This window comes from Nicotiana tabacum, chromosome 21 (genome assembly GCF_000715075.1).
Source record: "Nicotiana tabacum cultivar K326 chromosome 21, ASM71507v2, whole genome shotgun sequence".
Taxonomy (NCBI): Eukaryota; Viridiplantae; Streptophyta; class Magnoliopsida; order Solanales; family Solanaceae; genus Nicotiana; species Nicotiana tabacum.
Genome location: NC_134100.1, coordinates 62,931,157 through 62,958,646, shown reverse-complemented (window position 1 = coordinate 62,958,646; position 27,490 = coordinate 62,931,157). Strand labels below are relative to the sequence as shown.

General features: G+C 38.4%; 1 protein-coding gene across 2 annotated transcripts; it reads right to left on the bottom strand.

Annotated features, from left to right (window-relative positions):
- Positions 1-199: 199 nt before the first annotated feature.
- LOC107814137 (uncharacterized) lies at positions 200-24,210 on the bottom strand. Of its 2 annotated transcripts, XM_075242232.1 has the most exons (11): positions 23,946-24,210; positions 23,814-23,875; positions 13,443-13,579; positions 4,982-5,040; positions 4,707-4,730; positions 4,056-4,138; positions 3,883-3,947; positions 3,663-3,712; positions 1,235-1,336; positions 828-887; positions 200-545 (listed from the first exon to the last, which is right to left on the bottom strand). In XM_075242232.1, the coding sequence occupies exons 1-11, from the start codon at positions 23,946-23,948 to the stop codon at positions 429-431; spliced, it is 762 nt and encodes a 253-aa protein (XP_075098333.1). In that variant the 5' UTR covers positions 23,949-24,210; the 3' UTR covers positions 200-428. The 2 variants fall into 2 exon arrangements, with proteins under 2 accessions (XP_075098333.1, XP_075098334.1); XM_075242233.1 differs by lacking the exons at positions 23,814-23,875; positions 23,946-24,210 and adding an exon at positions 19,200-19,275.
- Between the last annotated feature and the right edge of the window lie 3,280 nt (positions 24,211-27,490).

The window sequence follows — 27,490 nt, the reverse complement described above, 5'->3', positions numbered from 1 at the left end:
TGTTAAAATATTGCAGTTTCCTTTGGAAGTCGAACAAGACACACAAGTGCAATTTCCCATTCCCTTCCAATAATTCAAACACTCACTCTGCACTGGAGAAATGCCAGAAAGATGAAGCTGAACGCTCAAGGGTTTTTCCATTGTTAGATCAAGTACTAGAAGTTAGTATCAGTTCCCCTAATTTTTTGCTCTTGGGGAGTTTTTCCAAAGAATGACTCATTAATAAATCAAGTAAATCCAAACAAAAAATGATAACTTTGAATCGACAGTGAGGACAAGTACAGGAACACGCAAGACTCATCTACAATTCCAAGTGGTCCTTTACCTCACTTATTTTGTACAAGGAGTTGTTCTTGGAAGCAAAAAGTAAAAAAGAACATTTCACATCATTGAAAGTGACAGCACTCCATCGGTACTTCAGGATTCAATCATTCATCCGACTTTTTCCCACAATGACCATTTTCAATCAAGTATTCAACAAATTCATCAAGAAGACAAGGCCAAGCTCCTTCAGCATCATAGTTTGATAATGTAGAGTCCACAGTCTGCGTAAGACATCATAGATACCAATATAATGTTCTTTTTTTTTTTTTTATTTTCCTTTGAAAATAACTTGAAATAATACATACTGATGTGCGAAACATTCCGGCAACTTTTTTCTCTTTTTTGTAAGTACAAAACCTTTAGGCATCTTTTGACATGATTTAGATAATAAACTAATAGCAGAAAGTCAGAGGGAATTGGATGGAGTACGGGGAGAAGGTGGAGAATATATAGAGAGGGTGTATTTGAAAGCTAATACGCTAAAGTGATGAGTCGGAACTTACCTTTGCAAATTCCAGTAGCTGTAGCCAAACATCACGTGAGATAACCTTCATATTCCGTTCCTGAATCAGTTGGCAGCAAAAGCATACCACAAGAAGAAAGCAAGGACAGGGGTGAGTTATAGCATCCTCAAAAACACTTGTAACAGCACATTAGTTGTCATGCGGAAATACGAACCAAGTGAAAATCATGTGCACATTAAAATAGACACAAATCAAAAGGGGTGGAGCATTATCAAGCATGAGACTACATCAAGTAAACAGAACCAATGAGCATCCAGCAAAATACGGCATGATGTCATCTTCATTAAGCAAAAAAACTGAATCGGCAAACCTAGCAAACGTAGTCAGCTGCCTGTACATAGATAACAACTTAAAAAATGGATATCCGAGGATTTCATCTCAATTACCTCGAGAAACTGACACCAATGCTCAACCAATGGCCACTGCATTTCTGCAAAGAATAACTGCCACAAACCAATTGCCGTTTCCAAGGCCAAAGATTTCTGACCCTGAAAATTAAGTGGATATCGTTATCCCGAGTGCAGTAGAGGAAGCTCAGAGAGAGTATATGTTTTGTACCCTTGTATAATGTCAAATATACGGAAATCTCCATTCAAATGTTTACTAAGAGATCTATAAATAAACAACCATTACCTAATATAACGAAGTAAGATAAGACATATACAGCTGAAACTACAGGCATGGCATTTGTCATCCTAAAATGTTATTACTATCCGAACCATACTCTTGAGCTTTTCCTGGTTATGAAAAATAACAAACTGCAAAATGTAAGTAAAACATGCAGAACTAGTACAAACCAACAAAGCGGAAAAGAAAAACATAAAGATCTGCTGCTCAGTGGTGTTCACTGAATACTGTAGAATTCTATTCGCTATGGTAAGACAGGAGACCTTTTTTTGATGGTTCAAAAGTTATTTATTGATATCACATGAAGAAAGTAGTAGCGCTAATATACAGGAATCAGATAATATATACAACAATCATCCCATAAATCAAGCAAAACCATGGATGCAAACTAGCATACTCATGTAACACAACAACAACAACAACAACAACAAAACCCAGTAGTTTCCCACAAGTGGGGTCTGTGAAGGGTAAGATGTACGCAGCCTTACCCCTACCCCTGGAAGGGCAGAGATTGCAACAAGTAGGAATACGAATAACAGCAAGATAAAATAAGATTGAATCCAAGAATGCATTCAAACTCTAGGTAGTAATAGCAATCTATGAATAAAAAATATCATACTAACACTAATGCTAACGAACTGAGTAAGACAAAGAGAAACGCTCGACTACCTACGAACTTTTTACCCTAATGTTTGACCTCCACACCCTCTTGTCTAGGGCCATGTCCTCAGTCAGCTACAGCTGCGCCATGTCCCGCCTAATAATCTCTTCCCAAGACTTCTTAGGCCTACCTCTACCCCTCCGGCTACCCACCGAGGCTAACCACTCGCACCTTCTAACTGGGGCTTCTATACTTCTCCTCTTAACATGCCCGAACCATCTCAACCCCACCTCCCGCATCTTATCCTCCACAGGGGCCACTCCCACCTTTTCCCAAATAACTTCATTCCTAATTTTATCCACCCGGGCACCCACACGTCCACCTCAACATCCTCATCTCAGCTACTTTTAGCTTCTAGGTATGAGAGTTCTTGACCGGCCAACACTCTGCTCCATACAACATAGTCGGTCTAACTACAACCTTGTAGAACTTACCTTTTAAGTCTCAGCGGCACATTCTTATCACACGACACCGGAAGCGAACCTCCACTTTCCCTTCAGTTTCGGAAGTGTAGGTACCTTCCTGCTTTCAAGTGTTTAGATCTTATACTATTTTATTTAACATTGGTGATGTTTCAATCTTGTGTGCACCTAGACCAAGATCTCCTGGACTTCAACAATAGTGTGTGTGTGTGTGTTGGGGGGGGGGGGGGAGGGGAGGCAGTGTTTTAGGTGTTCTAACTGGAACTCAAACACTCTCCAGATTGTTACTCCACTCAGCCACTATACCATTCCCTGGGTACAGGACTTATTGTATTTTATCAGCTTTCATTTTGATAGGTACCATTCATACAATTTCTTGGTTTCCTCGCTTTAAGATTAAACCCAAAATCAAATTTCTGCCTAGGTGTGGCTTGTTCCACTGTGTAGTGACACGATGTGAACTGCTGCAAACAAAGTTTTCGAGGTACTATACACACAACATAAACCTTGTCCGCTCAGGGTCTTCTATTTTAAGTATAGGTGCTTATAACTAATGACGTGTTGTAATTAATTATATCTTTCCTTTTCCATTCAACTCTATTGAAGAACTTCAATAATTTACTGCAACATCCCAATTAAAGGTGATTCGTTTGGCTTTAGATTGTCTTCTGCTAATGAGCCTGCATAAAAAACCCAGTATTAAGTGCTTGTACCCCAAGATTCTTGGTATAAGCTAAGTAGCTTCCTATGTACGAACTATTCAGTTAGACTAAATAGTAAACATGGGATAACTTTGAAATGCATCACGGCTTATCTGGTAATGTGGGGAAAGGAGAATCATTTTAGGAATCGGCAGCAACAAACTGAGTTATTGCATCTTAGACATATTCTCAACATACTAGTATCTGACAAGTCAAATGAATACATGAAAGACAAGGAGAGCCAAGCAAATGAAGAAGCTTCTGAACGTAAAATAAATAGCAGTCATTTAGAATTAATTAATTGAAAAAAGAAAAAGAAAAAGAAAAAGAAAATGCAAACTCAAGACAGCCTTAGAACTTTGAGAGAAAAAGGGTACTGAGGGATCAGTAATAAAGTACAAACCTTTTCTTTTGCCCAATCAAAAGCAAAGTTGTAAATTTCACGGAAAGTATCTGGAAAAAGGGTTTTAAAAAGAGCAAAAGGTAAGGAATTCTTTCATCTAGTCAGATAAAATTACCAGTTAAAGTGATTTGAAATCCATGTTGAAATTTCAAATAAGAAATTATTGAATAATGATGTAATTTCTTTGACCAACAATGGAGAATTCCGTGTCATGACATACCTTCATCTTTCAGCTCAGATCGCAAAAATGGGATTTTTTTCTTGAACTTCTCCAATGAATCTATTCTGCCATTCAGGATACAGCTTCATTATACATTAAACATCTAAAATTTATACTTGCCACAATAAAAGAAATTTAACTATAGAGTGGCAAAGGCCTTAATCTAGGCTTACTCAAGAGACTGTACTCCACCAATGAACTCCTGCTTGGAGAATTCACATATGGTTTCAGCTTGAAAGTGCCATGAAAGCACCAACTGTAATTGAAGACAATTGTAAGTGAATTAAAAATATTACTTTCAAATGAAAATGAAAACTTATTCTTTTACTCAAAATCAATAAAAGAAGAGCAAGCTGCAGGAGAATCAACCAGATTGGTATGGCTTAAATTTTACAGTGACATAAGTGTCATTTTGATTGTATGAGTTAAATAGTCGTTTTTCGTTAATTAATTTTTCCAATACAATACAATCAATAAAATCTTTTTCGCATCGCCCCGTTCCTCCCCCCACCTTCAAAACTAGTACTCCTTCCGTTTCAGTTTGTTTGAACCTATTTGACTGGGCACGAAGTTTAAGAAAAAAGAGAAGACTTATGGAACTTGTGGCGTAAAACAATCCATAGATATTTGTGTGGCTATAAATCATCTCATTAAAGGTAAAAGGAAAATTCTAAAGTTAATAGTTTCCAAATTTAGAAAGGGTTCATTCTTTTTGAAACTGACTAAAAGAGAAATAGGTTCATTCTATTTAAAACGGAGGGAGTATTTGAAAGAGGTGGAGAGACAGAAATAGAAAAGTAGAGGAAAGGGATAATTGCACATACCATAACTATATCCTGAGGTTCAACCTGACAAGAAAATAAAAGGTTTTACATCAATCAGGCATGATCACCAAGAAATTATCAGGAAGGTAGGAAGAAGACAACGAAATATACCATATACAACAGCATGCGATACTACAGAAGTTTAAATTAAGATTAGAAGGACAAACTATACAACTCAATCTACTGTAGACAACACCTAAAAGCACTTCTCTTGAATTCTAATCATGGAACACAGTAATTCTTGACTCGTTAGATCAGCCAATTGGGTAAAGCACCTGAAGGTCATTGCAGAGGTTGCTAATACCATCAGCCATAATCATGTCAGCCTTCGGGTCTGCGAAATGGAAAAGAGTAATATTTGTTTACATACACACATATAGAGATTGCCATATAAAAGAGATCCAATAAGATAATGCAATTTTGCTCACAAAGTATACGTTATACAATAGACCCATCTCAATAAAGATGCCTTTGAATGCAAAGAATGACAAAAGCTACTTTAGCTTTTAGTAAAAGGGTTCACAATTGTTTACCATAGCATCAAGCAAATCAGGTTCTCGGTCTACCATATGTGTTTCCAATTGTTTGCTAAAGGGAATAGGCTTATTAGTAGATCAGTATTTATGATGGTAAAAGTCTCATCCATTGATTTAGGAAGAGCCTACAAATTCCACACCCTATCCCTTCTTCGCAGAGCCAACTCCATTCCCATTCCTAGAGGAAAGGGGTTTACAAGAGAAGGGGGTCACTTAAGAGACATGAGAGATCAAATGAGTTGGTAGTTGTTGGGATGGGTTGCATGGGCAAGGTTACAAAAATGTGAAGGAACATCTGACTGAGAGTTCAATGTTTCAATGATTTCAACGGGGCAAATTTGTACAAGGGAAAAAGGATTGTAGGTTCAGTTGTCACCTCATGGTAGGACCATTTTCTTTCAAAGAGTAATAACGGCAGGACCACTCTACAGGCTAACCCGGCAAAAGAGATAATGATTACCCTACTACAATGTTAAAATGTAAACCAGTTTATAGTTAAGTGACCAATTTCAGTAAAAGTTTACAATGCTCTATAGTTAGGCATTGGATTAGTTATCTGTAAGAAAAAGGATCATAATTAGTGAATATTTCAAACTCGTGTCCTCAAAAAAGATATCTAACCAGAATTAAGTTTCAGGCATACAACGTCATTGATCACTTGAATAACAAAGTTAATAGCTCATGATGGCTTCATAAGTTGCAACATGCCTATAACTGCAGATAAATCCAGATTGTACAGAACAGTGTAACTTGACATTGTGAACTTTTAATCTATCTTATGCAAGTTCAGGTCAAAGCACGCTAGACTCAAACAACTGTACTCCACGTAGTTACTAATCAATATCTCTGATGTTCGAGTCTAAAGGCACCAAAAAAATATGCAAGCACCGATCCATGGTAAACCCCAAATGCCTTGAATGCCTAAAATAATGGTCAATCCAACTTCGGTTGTCTATTGCTGGGAGCTTCTTTTTGATCATTTCATCTAAAAGCTTGAGCTGTTAGAGAGCATACTTATATTTACTTAATTAATCCTAATACGCCCCTTAAGTGCAGACTTGATTCTTTTGGTGAGCCAAGTATGTGATAATTTTTTTTTTTTTTTTGTGATAATGGATGGTAGAGCTGAGTATATGTCGGGTAAAACCGATAGCCCGAACCGAAAAAGGTTTTTTGGTTATCGGTAGGGTTATTGGGTTAATGGTTCGGTAACGGTTTTGTGTTATTTGATTATTGGGTTATCGGTTCGAGTCTCGGTTTGCCCAATTTTATTAACGGTTTAATCGATAATCCAATAAGCTTTACTAAAATTATAATTTTACTCTTAGGTGTATAAAGCCACCTTAGGGCTTCATTCTCTATTAGTACTATGTTTGGACTTCTTAATTTTTAAGGTGTAATTGCTACTATTTTGTGTTGTTTCTATCGTGTTTCGACAAGCGGACTTGAGCAAATCTCTTAATTCTTGATATGAAAGCAGCTTTTGTAATTAGATGAAAAATTAATAATGAGTTCTTCAGTCATTGTCTTGGTAGGATACAAGTTAATATGGTGAAGTCATCCTCTTTCATTTCATAATCTAAATGATATTCATTCATCTGTGAATATATGAAGTACATTTGAGCAATTGTTTTATGCAATTGAACAAACTTTTTGATGAGGGCACACATGTATCCATGAAACTTTTATTCACTCTTTAGAACATAATTGAAAGGGATCAAGGTTATAAGATCAATTAGCGCTATACACTATGCTTTTCCTTCTAAATTAAGTTATCTTACCGGGTAAACCGATACAGAACCAATAACGACCAATAACCAATTAACCGATACCCGATAACCGATATCTTATCGGTTCGGTTATCGGTTTAGAATATTTATAAACCGATAATCATTACGTCGAACCGATAACATTCACAACTGAACCGAACCAACCGATACTGTTAGAAAACTGCATTAAGAACTGCACCAGTCCAAGTGTCTTAAAATTGTGTAGCAATTATTTACTGCATAACAGTCATTTAGTTTCTATGTTATCCCTAATTTGTAGAGGTTGGTTTTTTATTTTCAATTGAGTTTGTAAACTCTATAAATTTGTCTGAAGTTTCTAATGAATATGTAAGTTTGCTTTCATTATCAGATTCCTGATTTTCTTTCAAAGTTCTTCAAACTCATGTTCAACTTGTTAAATTGCTAGTAAATCAGATTTTTCTATTCTTTATTCTCTGTAAAACCTACAATTGGTATCAGAGCTTTCTTTTCTTAAGGGATCTGTGGGTGTTCACTAAACTCAAAACTCTCAATAAGATAGATTTGTCAAGCATGGAAGCAGAATCAAATTTCTCAACAATGGCACCTCCTATTTTCAATGGTGAAAATTATCAAATTTGGGCTGTGAGGATGGAAACTTATCTGGATGCCTTGGATATCTGGGATGCAGTCGAAGAGGATTATGAAGTTCCTCCGCTACCCAACAATCCAACTATGGCCCAGATTAAAAACCATAAAGACAGGAAAACCAGAAAATCAAAGGCAAAGGCTTGTCTATTTTCAGCAGTATCTTCTACAATTTTCACTCGAATTATGTCTCTAAAGTCCGCCAAAGCCATCTGGATTATCTTAAAGCAGAATATGAAGGGGATGAAAGGATCAGAGGCATGCAAGTTCTAAATCTCATCAGAGACTTCGAGATGCAGAAGATGAAAGAAAATGAAACCATCAAAGATTACTCTGAAACGCTCCTAAACATAGGAAACAGTGTAAGATTGCTTGGTTCCGAGTTCAATGATTCTCGTATTGTTGAAAAAATTCCGGTAACTGTGCCAGAGAGATTTGAAGCAACCATAACCACTTTGGAGAATACGAAGGATCTATCCAAGATCACTTTGGCAGAGTTGTTGAATACTTTGCAGGCTCAAGAACAACGAAGGGTTATGCGAGAAGAAGGAAATAATGAGGGAGCATTGCCAGACAAACACCAAGATGGTGGCAGAAACAAAAAGAAGAAGAACAAGAAGAATCAACCAACAAATAATGAAGGCATTTCAGCAAATACCACCAAAGGTAAAGCAGGAAACGCAAAAAGAAGTTATCCTCCTTGTAAGCATTGTGGCAAAAAAGGCCATCCACCATACAAGTGTTGGAAAAGGCCTAATGCCAGGTGTAGTAAATGTAATCAACTTGGGCATGAAGCTGTTATTTGCAAGAACAACGGTTAGCAGCAAGAAGCAGACGCTCAGATTGTTGATGGAGAGGAGGAAGATCAACTCTTTGTCGCTACATATTTTTCAAGTAGATCGTCGAGCGATTGTTGGTTGATTGATAGTGGTTGCACTAACCACATGACAAATGACAAGGCCCTCTTCAAGGAATTGAAGCCCACGACCATTACTAAAGTCAGAATAGGTAATGGCGAACATATTGCTGTCAGAGGAAAAGGACCAATTGCTATTCCAAGTCATTCAGGTACTAAAACAATTTCTGATGTGCTTTATGTACCTGACATAGACCAAAACTTGCTAAGTGTTGGTCAGTTGATGGAAAAAGGCTACAAATTAATTTTTGAAGATAAACATTGCTTGATCAAGGATGTGTCAAATCAAGAATTGTTTAAAGTAAAAATGAGAGGCAAAAGTTTCTCATTAGATCTATTTGAGGAGCATGTCATTTTTTCAGCCAAAGGAAGTGCTGCAGAAATATGGCACAAGAGACTTGGACATTTTCACTATGAAGGGCTGCTTAAAATGCAAAAATTGAAAATAGTTGAGGACTTACCTGTGTTGGAAGTGAATTCTTCAAACTGTAGTGCTTGTCAATACGGGAAGCAAAGCAGACTTCCATTTCCAAAGACAACTTGGAGAGCCTCGAAGAAATTACAATTGATTCATACTGACATAGCAGGACCTCAAAGGACCCCCTCACTAAAAGGTAGCCTTTACTATGTCATTTTTGTTGATGATCTAACCCGCATGTGTTAGATTTACTTTCTCAAATACAAGTCAGAGGCTGCTAATATCTTTCAGAGGTTCAAAGCAAAAGTAGAAAATGAGAGCGGTTGTAAAATTCAGTCGGTAAGATCAGATAATGGAAAGGAATATACTTCTCAACAATTCAACATGTTATGTGAGGAAGCAGGGATCAATCATTAGCTTACTACTCCTTATACTCCACAGCAAAATGGAGTAAGTGAGAGAAGGAATCGATACATTATGGAGATGACTAGATGCATGTTGCACGGCAAGAACTTGCCAAAGAAATTCTGGGCAGAGGCAGCAAGTATAGCAGTGTTTCTCCAAAATAGGCTTCCTACAAAAACAGTGAAGGATCGAACTCCTTTTGAAGCTTGGCATGGATTTAAACCATCAATAAATTTTCTTAAAGTGTTTGGTTGTCTCTGTTTTTCCTATGTTCCTCAGGTTAAACGAGATAAGTTAGACAAAAAGTCTGACCCATGCATTTTTATTGGATACAGTACAGTTTCAAAGGCATATAAGGTCTTCCAACCACAAACTGAGACTATAATCTTCAGTAGAGATGTGTATTTTATGGAGAATGAAGAGTGGTGTTGGGAAGACTCAAAGAAACCTATCCTGAATTCTCTTGACTCAGCACGAAAGGTTCCTGAAAAGCAAATATCAGCCTTATTGAAGGATGAGATGGTTGATCATTCACCAGTTCAAGGTACTCGATTGCTCTCTGATATATATCAGCAATGCAATGTAGCACTATGTGAACCTGCTGGATACAGTGAGGCCAAGAATGATGAGAACTGGGTAGCTGCAATGAAAGAAGAGTTGTTTATGATTGAGAAGAACAAGACTTGGGAGCTTGTTGATCAACCTCAAGACAGAAAGGTAATTGGGTTGAAATGGGTCTTTAGAACCAAGCTAAATCCTGATGGTTCAGTCAACAAGCATAAAGTAAGACTTGTAGTTAAGGGATATGCACAAATTTTTGGTGTAGATTACTTTGATACATTTGCACCAGTTGCTAGGCTTGACACAATCAGGTTACTTCTTGCTCTTGCTGCACAATTGGGCTGGAAAGTGTACCAGATGGATGTCAAATCGCCATTTCTCAATGGTTTACTTCAGGAAGAAATTTACGTGGAGCAACCCGAGGGCTTTGCGGTGAAAGGAAAAGAGGACAAAGTTTATAGGCTAAGAAAGGCACTTTATGGTCTTAAACAGGCACCAAGGGCCTGGTATGGTCGAATAGATGACCATTTGCTTGGCCTAGGCTTTGAAAATAGTCCATCAGAATCTACTCTTTATGTTAAACATAATGGCATTGATATCCTTGTTGTTTCTATCTATGTGGATGATGTACTAATTACAGGGAACAATACAAGGTATATCGAGAATTTAAAGCAAGAAATGATGCAAGCCTTCGAGATGACTGACCTTGGTCTGATGTCCTACTTTCTTGGAATGGAAATCAAGCAAGGACAAAATGAGGTTTTCATTTGTCAGAAGAAGTATGCCAAGGAGATTCTGAAAAATTCAACATGGAAGATTGCAAGGAGATGAGCACTCCTATGAACCAAAAAGAGAAACTAAGCAAAAATGATGGAGCAGATAAAGTGGAGGAAGCATACTTCAGAGGCTTAATCGGTTGTTTGATGTACCTCACAGCTACAAGACCCGATATTTTGTATGCAGTAAGCATTTTATCGAGGTTCGTGCATTGTGCTAGTGAGGTGCATCTAAAAGCAGCCAAGAGAGTTATCAAATACATCAAAGGGACCATTAATCACGGTGTCAAGTTTCAGAAGAGTCAATGAAACTACTTGGGTATTCTGATAGTGATTGGGCTGGAGCTGTGGATGACATGAAAAGCACATCGGGGTATTGCTTCAGTCTTGGCTAGGGAATTTTTTCATGGTGTTCAAAGAAGCAGGACATTGTTGCTCAATCTACTGCAGAGGCAGAATTTGTGGCTGCAACAGCAGCAGCGAATCAAGCATTGTGGTTGAGAAAAATATTGGTTGATTTACACATGAAACAAACTGAAGGCACTGAAGTATTTGTGGACAACCAAGCTGCGATAGCAATTTCTCACAATCCTGTATTTCATGGGAAAACTAAACACTTCAACATCAAGTTTTTCTTCTTGAGAGATGTGCAAAAGAATGGTGATGTAACTCTACTGTATTGCAAAACTGAGGAGCAACTGGCTGATATCTTCACCAAGCCTTTACCAGGTAACAAATTTGAGCTTCTCATGCAAAAACTTGGAGTTTGCAGCTCTTAAAGCAAGGAGGAGTGTTAGAAAACTGCATTAAGGACTGCACCAGTCCAAGTGTCTTAAAATTGTGTAGCAGTTATTTACTGCATAACAGTCATTTAGTTTCTATGTTATCCCTAATTTGTAGGGGTTGGTTTTTTATTTTCAGTTGAGTTTGTAAACTTTATAAATTTGTCTGAAGTTTCTAATGAATATGTAAGTTTGCTTTCATTATCAGATTCCTGATTTTCTTTCAAAGTTCTTCAAACTCATGTTCAACTTGTTAAATTGCTAGTAAATCAGATTTTTCTATTCTTCATTCTCTGTAAAACCTACAGATACCCACCCCTAATGGATAGCGGTGAGACCCGAGTCTGAGCATCCAACCCAAAACGTTAAGGCATTGGGTGGAGTGGCACAAGTTATTAAAAATCCACTTGGAAACTCTTACACAACCGATGAAGGATAAATGTATTCTCTAGCACCCCCGCGCATGTAACACAATCGATGAGGGCATGACGTAGAGCGTCGAGCTTCCCATACTTGGCAGCGTCGAAGAGTTGAGGTGGTTGGGATTGACATTGGAATCGGGCTTCTTGAACTTAGTTTCTTGTTCTAAAAAGGCTTCTTCTTCCTCTTCGCCTATCATACCGTTACATCGGCTTGGTACTGCCATGTCTCTCCGTGGGTTTCTTTGCTCTATTTCCTCAACAAGTCAAAACCCTGCACGTCTGCACAACCGCTTTCTCTCCTCATATCCTATCATTTGAGCTTCTCTCTCTCAATTCAATCCATCGAGATGCTCTTGACTTCTATCTCTCAAATCTGCCCATAGAGCCACTGACATTGCTCCAGGCGCACTCATTATAAGCTTTTTGAGCATAATCTCTCTCATTCTACTTTAGGCTCGCTCTTATTGATCCATCTCTCTCTACTTCAAAAGAAAGAGAACTTAAATCCAAAAAATATCTTCAGTCCACGTGTAAACCCAACCGTGTTATATTATTTAACATGTACCTGACCAGGCAGAGGTGAACATGTAAATATCATTAGATTATTACTAGCTTCAAGGGCTTGTCATACTAGGACCAATATTTATGGAAAAAAGCCCCCGGTGAGCTTGTTGAACCTGTCACTGAAGCTCTGACATCAGTTATTGGACTAAAACAACACAAAGATACTCTTAACAGGATGTGATAATAGCTCCTTTTACTTATCAACTTATAATGTCGACTTTGTTCCCACATCCAACAATCTCCCTCGAACTAAGTTCCACATGACCCATCACCACAACTCTTGGGCCATCAAAGGCCAGAGGCTTCTTTTATGTGTGAGTTTTCAAGCTATTGGCAAAGGTATGAAACAGGCCTATAAACGGGCAAAGGGCAGAGGCTTCTTTTATGTGTGTGAGTTTTCAAGCTATTGGCAAAGGTATGAAACTGGCCTATAAACGGGCAAAGGCAGTAAGCTCAGCCCCACGCCATCATTCCACCATCTCTATACTCGTCTCGACGAACCATTGAATTTGATACCAGTTGAAGGGTGTGACCATATCATCTTTTGAAGAGAGCATAATTTTATCTACTTAATTATGTTTTCTACAGAAGCAACCCATCCGCAGAAGTGTCATAAGAAGAGTGCTAAGTATGTTTATTCTTCATTCTTTTCCATATCAGCTTCTTCCAGGATCAAGACATCAGAATGATTGTCACCAACCTGTAAGGTTTACTGGATACCAGTAGTTATTTTGACTGCCCCAATGTTCCAGCTAGTAATGGTCATTGGCCCAGAATAACCAAAATAAATTATTAAAAATAAAAGAGAAAATTCAACCAAGTTTGCACAGATGCTTTTGTTTATTGATAAAGCAGATGTAGATTATTCTATAAGAAAAATAGTATCAAAGGAGTAAACATGTAAACTGTCAAAATAATAAGTAATATTCAGTTTTCAAAATTATAGGAGACAGTCTTTACCTTTGTATTTATTGAAAAGCACCTCCCATCGATTTTTCTCTTGAACTGCCTTAGCATTTCCCTCGTTGTAGAATGCTTCCAATGCTCCTTCAAGATGCCAATCGTGGGTCTTCATAGTCTGAATAGCAACTTTCTCACTGTGTACAAACATAAAGATTAAGGGGGGTAAGCTATGCAAATAGGGCCTCTCAAGTTAATCCACAGTATTTTTTTGGTAAAAAATTTAAAATGTTCATGTAAACATTAATGTTCTTTTAGAGGATCCTGTGACAAAATAAATGAAAAATGAATTTGCTTAAGATCCTGAATTGGGATAAAATGCAGCCATTTGGCATTTAAATATCACAGAAATTGCCAATGTTTTGCTCTCAAATCATTGAGTCTTTTCATAATGAAACAAACAAGTGTGTATACATATATACACACGCATACATAAAGATAGGGGAACGGAAACACACACACACATACACATACGTACATAAAGATAGGGGGATGGAAAACGAGAAAAGGATTACAAGGTGGTGAATCGAACCCCAACTAATAAGGTGGAAGTTTAGGTAGCCAACCAGTTTAGCTACCATGATTCACCATATGAAATAAGTGTTAGTTTACAGCATGTATATAGTGTAGTATTGTCCCACATTGGTAGAAGAATAGTATGTCCTTGTATAGTATAGCTACAAATAAGGACCTCTTGTATTGTATTGTTCATCTAATATCAATAACATATTTTCTCCCGTGCTTTCTCACATGATATCAGAGCAATTGTGAGAGACTTATCGCTGTGCATAAATTCCAGCGATTCCAGGAAAGAGAAATCGTTGTGCATAAATTCCAGCGATTCCGGGAAAGAGAAATCAGTACTTTTTTAAGGCTGTTTTCTATCTGTTTCATTTCTGTCAGTGTTGTGCAAAATCCAACACTACCACAAGAGTCGTAACTGTCCGGCGACCAAACCCCAGTGAAAAACTCCGGCAGCAGCCTCCTCACGCGCGTGAGCTCACGCGCCGGCGCGTATGACCACTTCCGGCCATTTTTTGAAAATCTTCCTTCAGAGCAGTTGGGTCGCCTGGTAATTCCGATCCTACCCCTACTGTTTTCATTTCATTCCGACAACTTTGAGTTTTTTCCGGCAGCTACATTACTATTCCGACAGCTACAGTACTATTCTGAAAGCTACAGTTTCAATATTCTGTTTTTGTGTTTCCGTACACTGTTTCAGTGGATTACAGTTGATTCTTTCTCCTATTTGGTAATAATTTGCAACAATGTCTTTGGGATTTGATGCTTTTGGGTCTAGAAACATGAGTTCTGGAAGCTCTAGTGCTATTATTACCTCGGAACCTTTAATGGGAGGTTCAAACTACTTAGCTTGGACTTCATCTGTCGAGTTATGGTGTAGAGGTCAAGGTGTTCAAGATCATCTAATCAAACAGTCTAGCGATGGAGATGAAAAGGCAATAGCACTTTGGGCAAAAAATCGATGCTCAGTTATGTAGCATCTTGTGGCGATCTATTGATTCCAAGTTGATGCCCTTGTTTCGTCCATTCCAGACATGTTATTTGGTTTGGGCAAAGGCACGCACCTTATACACTAATGACATATCTCGCTTCTATGATGTGATATCACGGATGACAAACTTAAAGAAGCAGGAATTGGATATGTCTACTTACTTGGGTCAAGTACAGGCAGTCATGGAGGAATTTGAGAAGTTGATGCCAGTTTCTGCTAGTGTGGAAAAACAACAAGAGCAGCGACAGAAGATGTTTCTCGTTCTTACCCTCGCTGGACTTCCTAATGATCTTGATTCAGTACGCGACCAGATTTTGGCTAGTCCATCTGTCCCGACAGTTGATGAATTATTCTCTCGATTACTCCGCCTTGCTGCAGCACCAAGTCCACCAGTGATCTCATCACAGATACTTGATTCCTCTGTTCTTGTATCCCAGACAATGGATGCTCGGGCATCTCAAACTATGGAGCATAGACGAGGAGGAGGTCGTTTTGGAAGATCTAGACCCAAGTGTTCTTATTGTCACAAACTTGGACACACTCGTGAAATGTGCTATTCCTTACATGGTCGTCCACCCAAAAATGCTTACATTGCTCAGACCGAGACTCCATGTAACCAAGGATTTTCTTTATCTAAAGAAGAATATAATGAGCTCCTTCAGTATCGAGCAAGTAAGCAGACATCTCCACAAGTAGCCTCAGTTGCTCAGACTGATACTTCTGTTACTGGTAATTCTTTTGTTTGTGTTTCCCAGTTTAGCACTCTTGGCCCATGGGTCATGGACTCAGGCGCTTCTGATCACATCTCTGGTAATATATCACTTTTGTCAAATATTGTATATTCACAGTCTCTTCCCACTGTTACTTTAGCCAATGGATGTCAAACTAAGGCAAAAGGAGTTGGACAAGCTAATCCCTTGTCTTCTATCACCCTAGATTCCGTTCTTTATGTCCCTGGCTGTCCTTTTAGTCTTGCATCTGTTAGTCGTTTGACTCGTGCCCTCCATTGTGGTATATATTTTATTGACGATTCTTTTATTATGCAGGACCGCAGTACGGGACAGACAATTGGTACAGGGCGTGAATCAGAAGGCCTTTACTACCTTAACTCACTCAGTCCTTCCACAACATGTCTAGTTACAGATCCTCCAGATCTAATCCACAGACGTTTAGGACATCCGAGTTTATCCAAACTTCAGAAGATGGTGCCTAGTTTATCTAGTTTGTCTACATTAGATTGTGAGTCGTGTCAACTTGGGAAACATACCCGAGCCTCCTTTTCGCGTAGTGTTGAGAGTCATGCAGAGTCTGTCTTCTCCTTAGTTCATTCTGATATATGGGGTCCTAGTAGAGTCAGTTCATCCTTGGGATTTCGTTATTTTGTCAGTTTCATTGATGATTATTCAAGATGTACTTGGCTTTTCTTAATGAAAGATCGTTCTGAATTATTTTCTATATTCCAGAGTTTCTGTGCTGAAATCAAAAACCAATTTGGTGTTTCTATTCATATTTTTCGCAGTGATAATGCCTTAGAATATTTATCTTCTCAATTTCAGCAGTTTATGACTTCTCAAGGAATTATTCATCAGACATTTTGTCCTTATACCCCTCAGCAAAATGGGGTTGCTGAGAGAAAGAATAGGCACCTTATTGAGACTGCTCGCACACTTCTAATTGAATCTCGTGTTCCGTTGCGTTTTTGGGGCGATGCAGTTCTCACAGCTTGTTATTTGATTAATCGGATGCCTTCATCTCCCATCAAGAATCAGATTACGCATTCAATATTGTTTCCCCAGTCACCCTTATACTCTCTTCCACCTCGTGTTTTTGGGAGCACGTGTTTTGTTCATAACTTAGTCCCTGGGAAAGATAAGTTAGCTCCTCGTGCTCTCAAGTGTGTCTTCCTTGGTTATTCTCGTGTTCAGAAGGGATATCGTTGTTATTCTCCAGATCTTCGTAGGTACCTTATGTCAGCTGACGTCACATTTTTTGAGTCTAAACCTTTCTTTACCTCTGCTGACCACCATGATATATCTGAGGTCTTACCTATACCGACCTTTGAGGAGTTTACTATAGCTCCTCCTCCAACTTCGACCACAGAGGTTTCATCTGTACCAACCGTTGAGGAGTCTAGTGTTGTTCCCCCTAGTTCCCCAGCCACAGGAACACCACTCTTGACTTATCATCGTCGTTTGCGTCTTCCATCAGGCCCAACTGGTTCTCGTCCTGCACCTGACCCTGCTCCTGCTGTGGACCCTGCTCCTAGTACACCGATTGCACTTCGGAAAGGTATACGGACCACACTTAACCCTAATCCTCATTATGTCGGTTTGAGCTATCATCGTCTGTCATCTCCCCATTATGCTTTTATATCTTCTTTGTCCTCGGTTTACATCCCTAAGTCTACAGGTGAAGCGTTGTCTCATCCAAGATGGAGGCAGGCTATGAGTGACGAGATGTCTGCTTTACATACAAGTGGTACTTGGGAGCTTGTTCCTCTTCCCTCAGGTAAATCTACTGTTGGTTGTCGTTGGGTTTATGCAGTCAAAGTTGGTCCCGATGGACAGATTGATCGACTTAAGGCCCGTCTTGTTGCCAAAGGATATACTCAGATATTTGGGCTCGATTACAGTGATACCTTCTCTCCCGTGGCTAAAGTGGCTTCAGTCCGCCTTTTTCTATCCATGGCTGCGGTTCGTCATTGGCCCCTCTATCAGCTGGACATTAAAAATGCCTTTCTTCACGGTGATCTTGAGGATGAGGTTTATATGGAGCAACCACCTGGTTTTGTTGCTCAGGGGAGTCTCGTGGCCTTGTATGTCGCTTGCGTCGGTCACTTTATGGTCTAAAGCAGTCTCCTCGAGCCTGGTTTGGTAAGTTCAGCACGGTTATCCGGGAGTTTGGCATGATTCGTAGTGAAGCTGATCACTCTGTGTTTTATCGACACTCTGCTTCAAGTCTCTGTATTTATCTGGTAGTCTATGTTGATGATATTGTTACTACTGGCAATGATCAGGATGGTATTACCAATCTGAAGCAGCATCTCTTCCAACACTTCCAAACTAAGGATCTAGGCAGATTGAAGTACTTTCTAGGTATTGAGGTTGCCCAATCTAGCTCAGGTATTGTTATTTCTCAAAGAAAATATGCTTTAGACATTCTTGAGGAGACGGGGATGATAGGTTGCAGACCTGTTGACACTCCGATGGATCCGAATTCTAAACTTATGCCAGGACAGGGGGAGCCGCTTAGCGATCCTGCAAGCTATAGGCGGCTGGTTGGAAAATTAAATTATCTCACAGTGACTAGACCCGACATTTCTTATCCTGTGAGTGTTGTAAGTCAGTTTATGAATTCTCCCTGTGATAGTCATTGGGATGCAGTTGTCCGCATTATTCGATATATAAAATCGGCTCCAGGCAAAGGGTTACTCTTTGAGGATCGAGGTCATGAGCAGATCATTGGATACTCAGATGCTGATTGGGCAGGATCACCTTCTGATAGACGTTCTACGTCTGGATATTGTGTTTTAGTAGGAGGAAATTTGGTGTCCTGGAAGAGCAAGAAACAGAATGTAGTTGCTCGGTCTAGTGCAGAAGCAGAATATCGAGCAATGGCTATGGCAACATGTGAGCTAGTCTGGACCAAACAATTGCTCAAGGAGTTGAAATTTGGTGAAATCAGTCGGATGGAACTTGTGTGCGATAATCAAGTTGCCCTTCATATTGCATCAAATCCGGTGTTCCATGAGAGAACTAAACACATTGAGATTGATTGTCACTTCGTCAGAGAAAAGATACTTTCAGGAGAGATTGCTACAAAGTTTGTGAGGTCGAATGATCAACTTGCAGATATTTTCACCAAGTCTCTCACTGGTCCTCGTATTGGTTATATATGTAACAAGCTCGGTACATATGATTTGTATGCACCTGCTTGAGGGAGAGTGTTAGTTTACAGCATGTATATAGTGTAGTATTGTCCCACATTGGTAGAAGAATAGTATGTCCTTGTATAGTATAGCTATAAATAAGGACCTCTTGTATTGTATTGTTCATCTAATATCAATAACATATTTTCTCCCGTGCTTTCTCACCATGATTCACCATATGAAATAATAAATGTCATGGTTCCACCGTAATAAAAAACCAGCAAATAACAACCTAAACTTATGTTTAATAACCAAGAATTATGAATGACAGTGATACTTCAACATGTCACAGAAATAATAGTATACAAGAAAATACCTGATAAATAGATGCTCCTTTCGCCTTACCCTCTTTAAGATGCGCTAAAAGTTGCTAAAATTCAATATCCGACTCTATATTGAAGACCATAAAATTGTAATTAATGCTTATAATTTTAGAGAGGCAAGTGGCATTATTTTAATATTACTTTTACCCTAATATATTTTTATGACAAATTTATGCGGTAAATGAACTTCCCAATAACTGAAAAGGTAGCATCAAATTTGCATAGAAATAACAAATGATTATATTATTTATTATCTTATTCCTATGATTTAGAGTTTTAAATTTATGTTCCTAGTCGTTAAGTTTGTTGTAACTTTCTCCTCCTATTTAGGGTCTGTTTGGATAGTTCTTAACCATTAAGTTGTTGTAAAGGTTGTCTAAACTCTATATTCTCAGCATACATTCAATAAAAAAACTCTCTTTTCATTCTATCGCGAGTCATATATTTCATATGGTATCAAGAGAAAATTAATTCTCATGAGTTCAACTTTTTTTTTCTAATAGCTGTCCGACCCTTCCTATTAAATGGCCTCAAACGTCTTTGTCCTCAATTTCGATACCAAAACCGATACAACTGTTGTTCAATCTAATTTTGTAATCCAGTTACCCATCAAATTAGCTGGCAGCCACATCTTATCCCTTCGGAAAGCTCATGTGTTATGCTTATGCGTGGTCACAACCTATTAGGCCATCTCAATGGTTCTCACCCTGCCCCTACTCATCAGTGTCTCAAAACAATCGAGACGTCGAAAATCCTAAATTCGTTGCATGGTATCGCCAAAAAAAGCTAATGCAAAACGCTATCTTGACCTCAGTTAATCCAACACTTGCTGATACTATCACCATTGCAGTCAGCTAAGGCTACCGGGATGCTCTGCATAGTGCATACGCAACCAAATCTCAAGCAAGAATCTTTAGTTTGCGTGATCATTTGGCTCGTCTTCCCAAAGAGACCCTTCCCGTTGTATTTACCTCCACCAAGTTCGATCTCTCAATGAACTTGCCACTATCAGCGCTCCAAGTCCAGAAGAAATTGCAGCAGGTGATGGTAACACCATTTCAATATCTCATACCGGTAACACTAACATAAGTGCAACGAATCCTCACTTTAAGTTTCTCAATACCTTACACTCTCTTGCTCCTAAACAATAACCTCAATTATGTTCCCAATTTTGCCAAGATAACTACACTACTATGGAATTTTTCTCTTTTTATTCTTTTGTGAAGGATTTGAGTAGGGGGAGCCTCTACTTTGCCAGCTGAATAGAGATAGTTGTATGAGTGGCCAACTGGCCATCGGACAGTGAAATTCACCTTAATGCAATGTCGTTCCTCTACACCTGAGCCATTTGGCGTTTAAGCCATCCTAATCGCTATATATTAAATAAGAATTGCCACAAATTTTTTGTTCCTCACTCATCCACCTAAGCCATGAACCGAAGTCCACATCCATTGCCACTTCCCTCTATTGCGCCAACCCAACCTTTCTTCTCACCCACCCACCGACAATCCTTCCCATCCCACCCTTGCTTCAACACTATATATTACCACTTCAATTTATCCAATAATCATACACTTCAAAACTGTTAGATAATTTATGTATATATGCTTAGTCCCACATTGGAATAGGAGTAGTATATATTTGTAGAGTGTAGATATAAATAGGCTCCTTGTATTGTAATAAATGGATATCAATAACATCTTTCTCCGGTGCCTTTACTTCTCACTGGTATCAGAGCTTTAGTGAGAAAATTATCGTTGTGCATCATTCCAACAACTTCCGGAAAGAAAGACCTTGTCGACGTGCAATTTTCCGACGACTTAAGAGGTTGTACGGCTTTCCGTCGGTCTTGTGCAAAAACCTCCACCACCACAAGACTCCTCAGGCTCAGGCGACCAAACCACAGTCAATCCCACCGGAAAACTCCCTCCCACGCGCCGGACAAAGGAGGAATTTTCCAGCGAGATCTGCTCCACGTGCCGACGGCTCCGCACATAATCTAATCCACCATAGATGCAATCGGCTCAGTCCAATAGAGTGCTTGCCCATATCACAAGCCTCCGCGTCTGAGCATAGATTCTGTGGGAAGATCGAGAGTTTGATCCATACATGGCTAGGTTTAACTTATTCCAGTGGCAAGAGGCTATCGGCAATCAGAAATCCAGCAAGAGTTTCTGTCCTTTCAAGACCCATCAGCCGATCATAATTGCTTCTACTCTGAATGGGAACTCGATCTAAACTCAGTTCCATTCATCTTTATAACTTCCCCTACTTGCAATTCCCCAGTTACTTAGATTTATCTTTGTAGCACTACACTGGTTGTAACATCCCATTCCTTGTCCATCTAACATTAACCCTAGAACCTCTGGAATTTTAATGCCCTTTCATCCACCACAAATTGGTGTCATTATTATCTATATGACAAGTGATTGCTGCAGCTTCCTCCAGCCAATATTTAAAGGCTAGAGGATGCTACCTGACAAAGCTATAACTCCTATATTGCCGAGTTGGATTCCTTTGACTGATAAATTCTTTTCTCCGTAAATAATGGTATCTTGTTAGCAGTGCATGTCTATCCCATATGGTGGTTAATTTCCAGAATGATGATCATTTATTGTCTTCTTCCCTTAGTAGTTTGTACCACAGCAAGGCGATTGAATATGTCCACTACATTGCATCTGCTGTTTTGCTGTGGTTAATCCTGTTCTACTAAAAAGCTTCTTGTTCCCTCAATAATTTTGTATCAAAAGCAGAGGAATTATATCGTGTAGCTTGATTAGTTCAACCGACCTTTCTCTGGCTACAAAATAAGTTTTTCTCTCCAACATTTTTGGAATTATGGTGTTAAGTATATCGGATTATACTTTACATTGCCATATTACTCGGTTACTGTGTAAATAAAAACCATCCACTATCTTCACCGAGAAAGAGGTCATCAATAGGTGGATGAGAGTTAGGAAAGGAATCATGGAATCCATATTCTTTTATGCAAACTCCTCATAACTAACCAAAACATTTTTCAGTTACTTTCCTGCTGCACAAATATCTCATCACAATATATGGTATTGAGACATTAAAGAAACATACATAGTTAACTTTTTTTTGATAAGGTACATACATAGTTAATTAACTTATTAACTTCATACTATTTCAAATTGTGTCCCATAAATGAGGCACAGGGAGTATAAACTATCAACAAACACTAAAACTTATACAGTCAAGTAACACATTTCTCCAAAACAACCTCACTCCACAACCAATTATGATAACTCTAAAAAACAAAATGACTCTCATTATGTAACTAAATTATGAAATTAATGCCTACACATCAAGAAATTGGGTTAGCATTCGCCCAAGGAAGTAGCAAGAAAGTCTCACGCGATATTTCCTGAAGTCCAAACGCAATATCTTCAGTTAACTCATTACATTGTCTACTAGTATACCAGAATTCTTTATGAGCATAGCCCCCTCGCAGGAAGATGAAAAAAAACGCCTCGGGCATAGCCAAAAAGTTACAAAACATGGTTGCATGAGCAAATTTACCCAAAAAGTAACAAAACATGCTTATATGAGCAAATTTAACTTTCAGTCCACCAGAAATTGAAAACGACCACCCAAACACAAATAAACTAAATGGAAACCTACACCTAGACCTTACAGCTCCAAATATCTACACCATTGTGATAATGTTCGCAGAAAATGAGAAACAAAGAATACCTAATTGTATTGAACTTCCAGAAACTAATAACTCAGAACTTGATATAAGGATTTGGTAATCAAAGATATGAACAATCCCCAGAACTCTAATGACTTCTTTTGGGGGCATAACACGAAACACAATTACCATATTTTTTGTTTGGATGAGGTCTTATTCAACATAAGGTACTCCTTTTTGTTCTTAAAGGAGTTTATCTAAGATTTACTCCCCCGTTTCAATTTACATGAGGTAGTTTGACGGGACACGAAGTTTAAGAAAGAAAGACTTTTGGAATTGTGGTCTTAAATATGTTATAAGATGTCTATGGGTATAAAAATATGCCATTAAGGGTAAACAATAATTAATTTTCAAATATGAAAAGATGTCATTCTTTTTTGGAACAAACTAATAAGGAAATAATGTCACGTAAAATGGAACGAAGAGAGTTCACATTACTAAATGACGTCTATGAGAAATTTAGAAGTTCGTGATTTTAGGGCTCGTTAGGCCATAAAAAATCACTTTTTCGAACTTTTTTTCCTCTTTTTGGAAATAAGTGTTTGTCCATGAAATTTTCAAATTTCATTTGAAGTTGAATTTTGAAATTTTTCGAAATTTTGAAAAACTTCAAAAAGTTATTTTCCAAAATTTTCACTTCAAGTCACTCACAAAAATTCAAAAACAGCTCCAAATTATATTCATGTCCGAACACAACTCTAATTTTCAAATATCATTTTCGCTTTGAAAAAAAAAATCCGGAATTTCACAATTCTTATGTCCAAACGCCCACTAAGCATCTTGATATCCTCAAATTTTATACACAAAGAGAAGCATACAAAAGACTGACAATGTAAAATGAGAACAAATGTAAATTCAGTAAGATTTAGTGTTACATGACTAAGGTACCTACCTTGCCCCAGTTACGGACATGAATTGCTGAACTTTCTCCTTGCGCGCAAACCCCAGCTTGTTCTGCCAAGCAAATGACAAAATTAGCAGACTACAATTAGCTGGAACACATAATAAGAAAACAATTACGCACCATTTTTACGAACTGATGGAAGAAACCTAAAATTGGGGATGAAAACGATTTGGATACTCCTACTTCTAGAAGATGATTTTCGATTCCTAAAATTTTTAAAAAAGTTTTTGTTAGTTGGGGGGCTCCCAATGCTTATAAGTTGTCGAGGAATTGGAGTAAGCCATGAATTGTGGCGAGCGCATGGTGCGGTTGTATAAAAAGGCGAAAGACTAGTTCCCACTTCGCACGCACTGCCTACTTCCCGCTTGTTTTGCCTTTTTGTTTCCTTTCTTCTCGTCCATTTCCTTTTTATTTCTTCATTTTTTTTGGTGGGGGTGGGGGTGGGGGTGGGGGAGAAGGATGTGGCAGTTCAGGCATTCAACCTTTGTATCCTACCTCTGTTTGTAATAACTTGGTAATTTGAGTGTAGTTACTCACAACAAAAATATGTAATACTATGCTAGTATTAATATAATTATCCTATTATCCAAAAACATTAAAAAGGTGATATCAATAATTAAGTATCATTCACATAACACAATAGAGAACTAAAAAGAGGGTTCAATAAATAATAAATCCATAATTTGCTATAGTAAAATGAACAAGCATAAATTTTGATACGTCATACGCGAGTTTTTCGTTCATAATTTGACTATTGCATATTTTCTGCTTTATCCCAATGTATCATTTCATTCCTTCAAAACCACTTTGACCATTTTCCTGTTAAATTAAAGGATGATAAATTTATATGCTGTTAGGTATCTTACAATTTTTTGTATTTAAAAATATATTCGAAAAGTTATTGGTGAAAAAATCAATGATATGTTAAGAGTGTGCGCCTATGTGTATATAATTGGCGTGCTAAACGAGAGGAAGTGAAAGAATGCTGCGTGGTTCATGGTTGGCTGTAAAATGGCTGCTATTTGTATTTTCACGCTCACCATTGAAGTGGATGATTTCGTCATTACCAAGAAAGAGAAGAATGTAATACACTCTTCGATCATATTTACTTGGGACATGTTTATCAAAAATATTTGTTTCAAAATAATTGTTGTTTTAAAAACCTAAGAAAGGATTAATATTTTTTTTTCTAATTAGCCTCAACATTAATAGTATGAGCATTTATCGGAGAGATTAATGTAGTGAAACGCTAAAAAACACATTGTATACATCTTGTATTAAAGAAAAAAGTTATTGTTAAAGAACAACTCGTTTGACTTTCGAAATTCGAACTGTATTATTTTTTTTTGGGACGGAGTGAATACTTTATAATCATTGCATTAGTGATTTCCACATTATATTTCTTAAATTATTAATCCCTATATTACAAATATTCATGCTTTATCAATCCCTGCATATCCTATTTTTCAACCAAACAAACCTTGAGTTGATACTGTATAGGTCAAAATCCGTCCCTAGAAAATTTAGCGTAAATATGGCATTAAGGAAGGAGTCGGTCGAGCTCGCCCAAGATGCAACAAAGTCATTGGTCGAGGTGCCGACATGAGCCATAATCGAGATGTCGACATGAGTCGTAGTCGAAATGTCAACAAGGGTCGAGGCCGAGATTGGCTATTGATGATAAGACTTGTAACGGCTAATTTGTTAGGATAGGATATTAAGAGAAAATATTCTAGTGGATATTCCCTTCATTTGTACTATTAGGATTTCCTAGGAAAAGACCTCATATATATAGAAAGAAGAGACAATGATAGGGGCATGTAATATTCATTTTGATAAGAAAACTTTTGAGAAAAAGATTTTCTCTCTCTCTTCTAAGAATACAAAGACTACCTTTTGATAAAGATTCTTGTTCATATTATTTCCCACCTTTCCACCAGATCCTAGAATTGTTCATACGAATCTTGGACCTATCGGTCACTCATATTATCATGAGAAATATTCATTCAACCCATCAATTATTGGGTGAATTATTCTCCTTATTTACTTAAATGTCATTTATTTCCATTTACTGTTAGTTATATCTCCATCAATGTTCATGCTTTAAGAATATTTTGCACTTGTTGCCATCAACTATTTATGGGATTTGTCCCCACCTACTGCATGTTTTAGAGATTAGTATCTAGAGTTATTATCTTAACTAGATTTAACCCTGTATTATATAAATTAAATAGTTTAACCAAAAATTATACTTTTTGGTCAAACAATTTGGCGCCGTCAGGGATTTTCTAGCTAAGTCTTTTAGTTTCTTCTAGATCTACAACTGGCACTGGTTACTGATAAAAAAAAAGAACCTTCTTCTCTCTACATGCGTAGATCTAACATGGCAGGTAACAGATTAAAAAAGAACGAGAATAATGAGTGACCTCCCAACCAACCTTATGGACATCATCCACGAATGCTCTGAAGCAGTGGACGAGGACACAACGCCCAATGCCTCTCCAGGCAAGATGGATCACCCCATCCCCACTGCAGCATCACAAAATCCCTTGGTAAGACATCTTCCATATCCGTGGGAGCACCATCATCGATAAAGAAGATCCTTGAGGCTTGGCTAACTGATACACTGACCAACGTCCTCCATAAGCTCGTTTAGGACGCGGCCGCAGCAAAGGCGAGAACCTGTGCTGTATCACCAATGGACGAGCAACATGATCATCCTCCTCCTCTACCCACTACGACATGTATTACTCATAATGTTGTTAACAATGCAGGCGACGACACTCTCACAACCATTCTGAAAAGGATGGAGGAAATGGAAAATGAGAACAAGACACTTCGAGATCAAATGAGAGAGCACCAAGAAAGGGTCGATAAAATACAGGGCGCTCCTAAGTTATTGCCGAAGAGAAAAGCCGGTTGGTTCATCGAGCAGTCGTACAGTGATAGCGCTGCCCCACATGCCATACCAAAGACCTTTAAAATGCCTCTTTATCTGAAAATATACGATGGCACAACTGATCCCGAGGATCATGTGACCCATTACGTCACCGTCGTGAAAGGAAATGACCTCGCCAAAGAACAAGTATCCTCCATTCTGCTAAAATAATTTGGCGAAACCCTCACGGGAGGTACATTAACCTGGTACTCGCAACTGCCAGCACGTTCCATCAAAACCTTTGAGGAAATGGCTGATAAGTTTGTGACGGCCCATGCCGGGGCCAAGAAGGCCGAGGCAAGAGTGAATGACATCTTTGCTATCAAACAATCCCCGGGAGAAGGACTGAGGGACTTCCTCGCCCATTTCAACCGAGTAATAATGACCTTAACTAATGTATCAGAAGGAATGGTGGTAGCTGCTTTTGAAAATAGGCTGAACAAAAATGGTTCAAGGGCGACAAGAAAATTATTAAGCCGGCTTATGAAATATCCCCCAACGACTCGGGATGAAATACATAATGCGTACTGTTCCGAAGTCTGAGCAGACGAAGACGACCTCAATGGGCTGATTCATCAACTGATCTCAGTACAAGCGAAATCCAGAAAAGATCAGAGAAGTGATATCAGAAGAGATCCAGCGGCCTCACGGCCAAACCGGGAATGACATCTCCCATATGTCAGAACTACCGTTGTATCCTCATCTCGCCATATAGAAGGCCCACCTC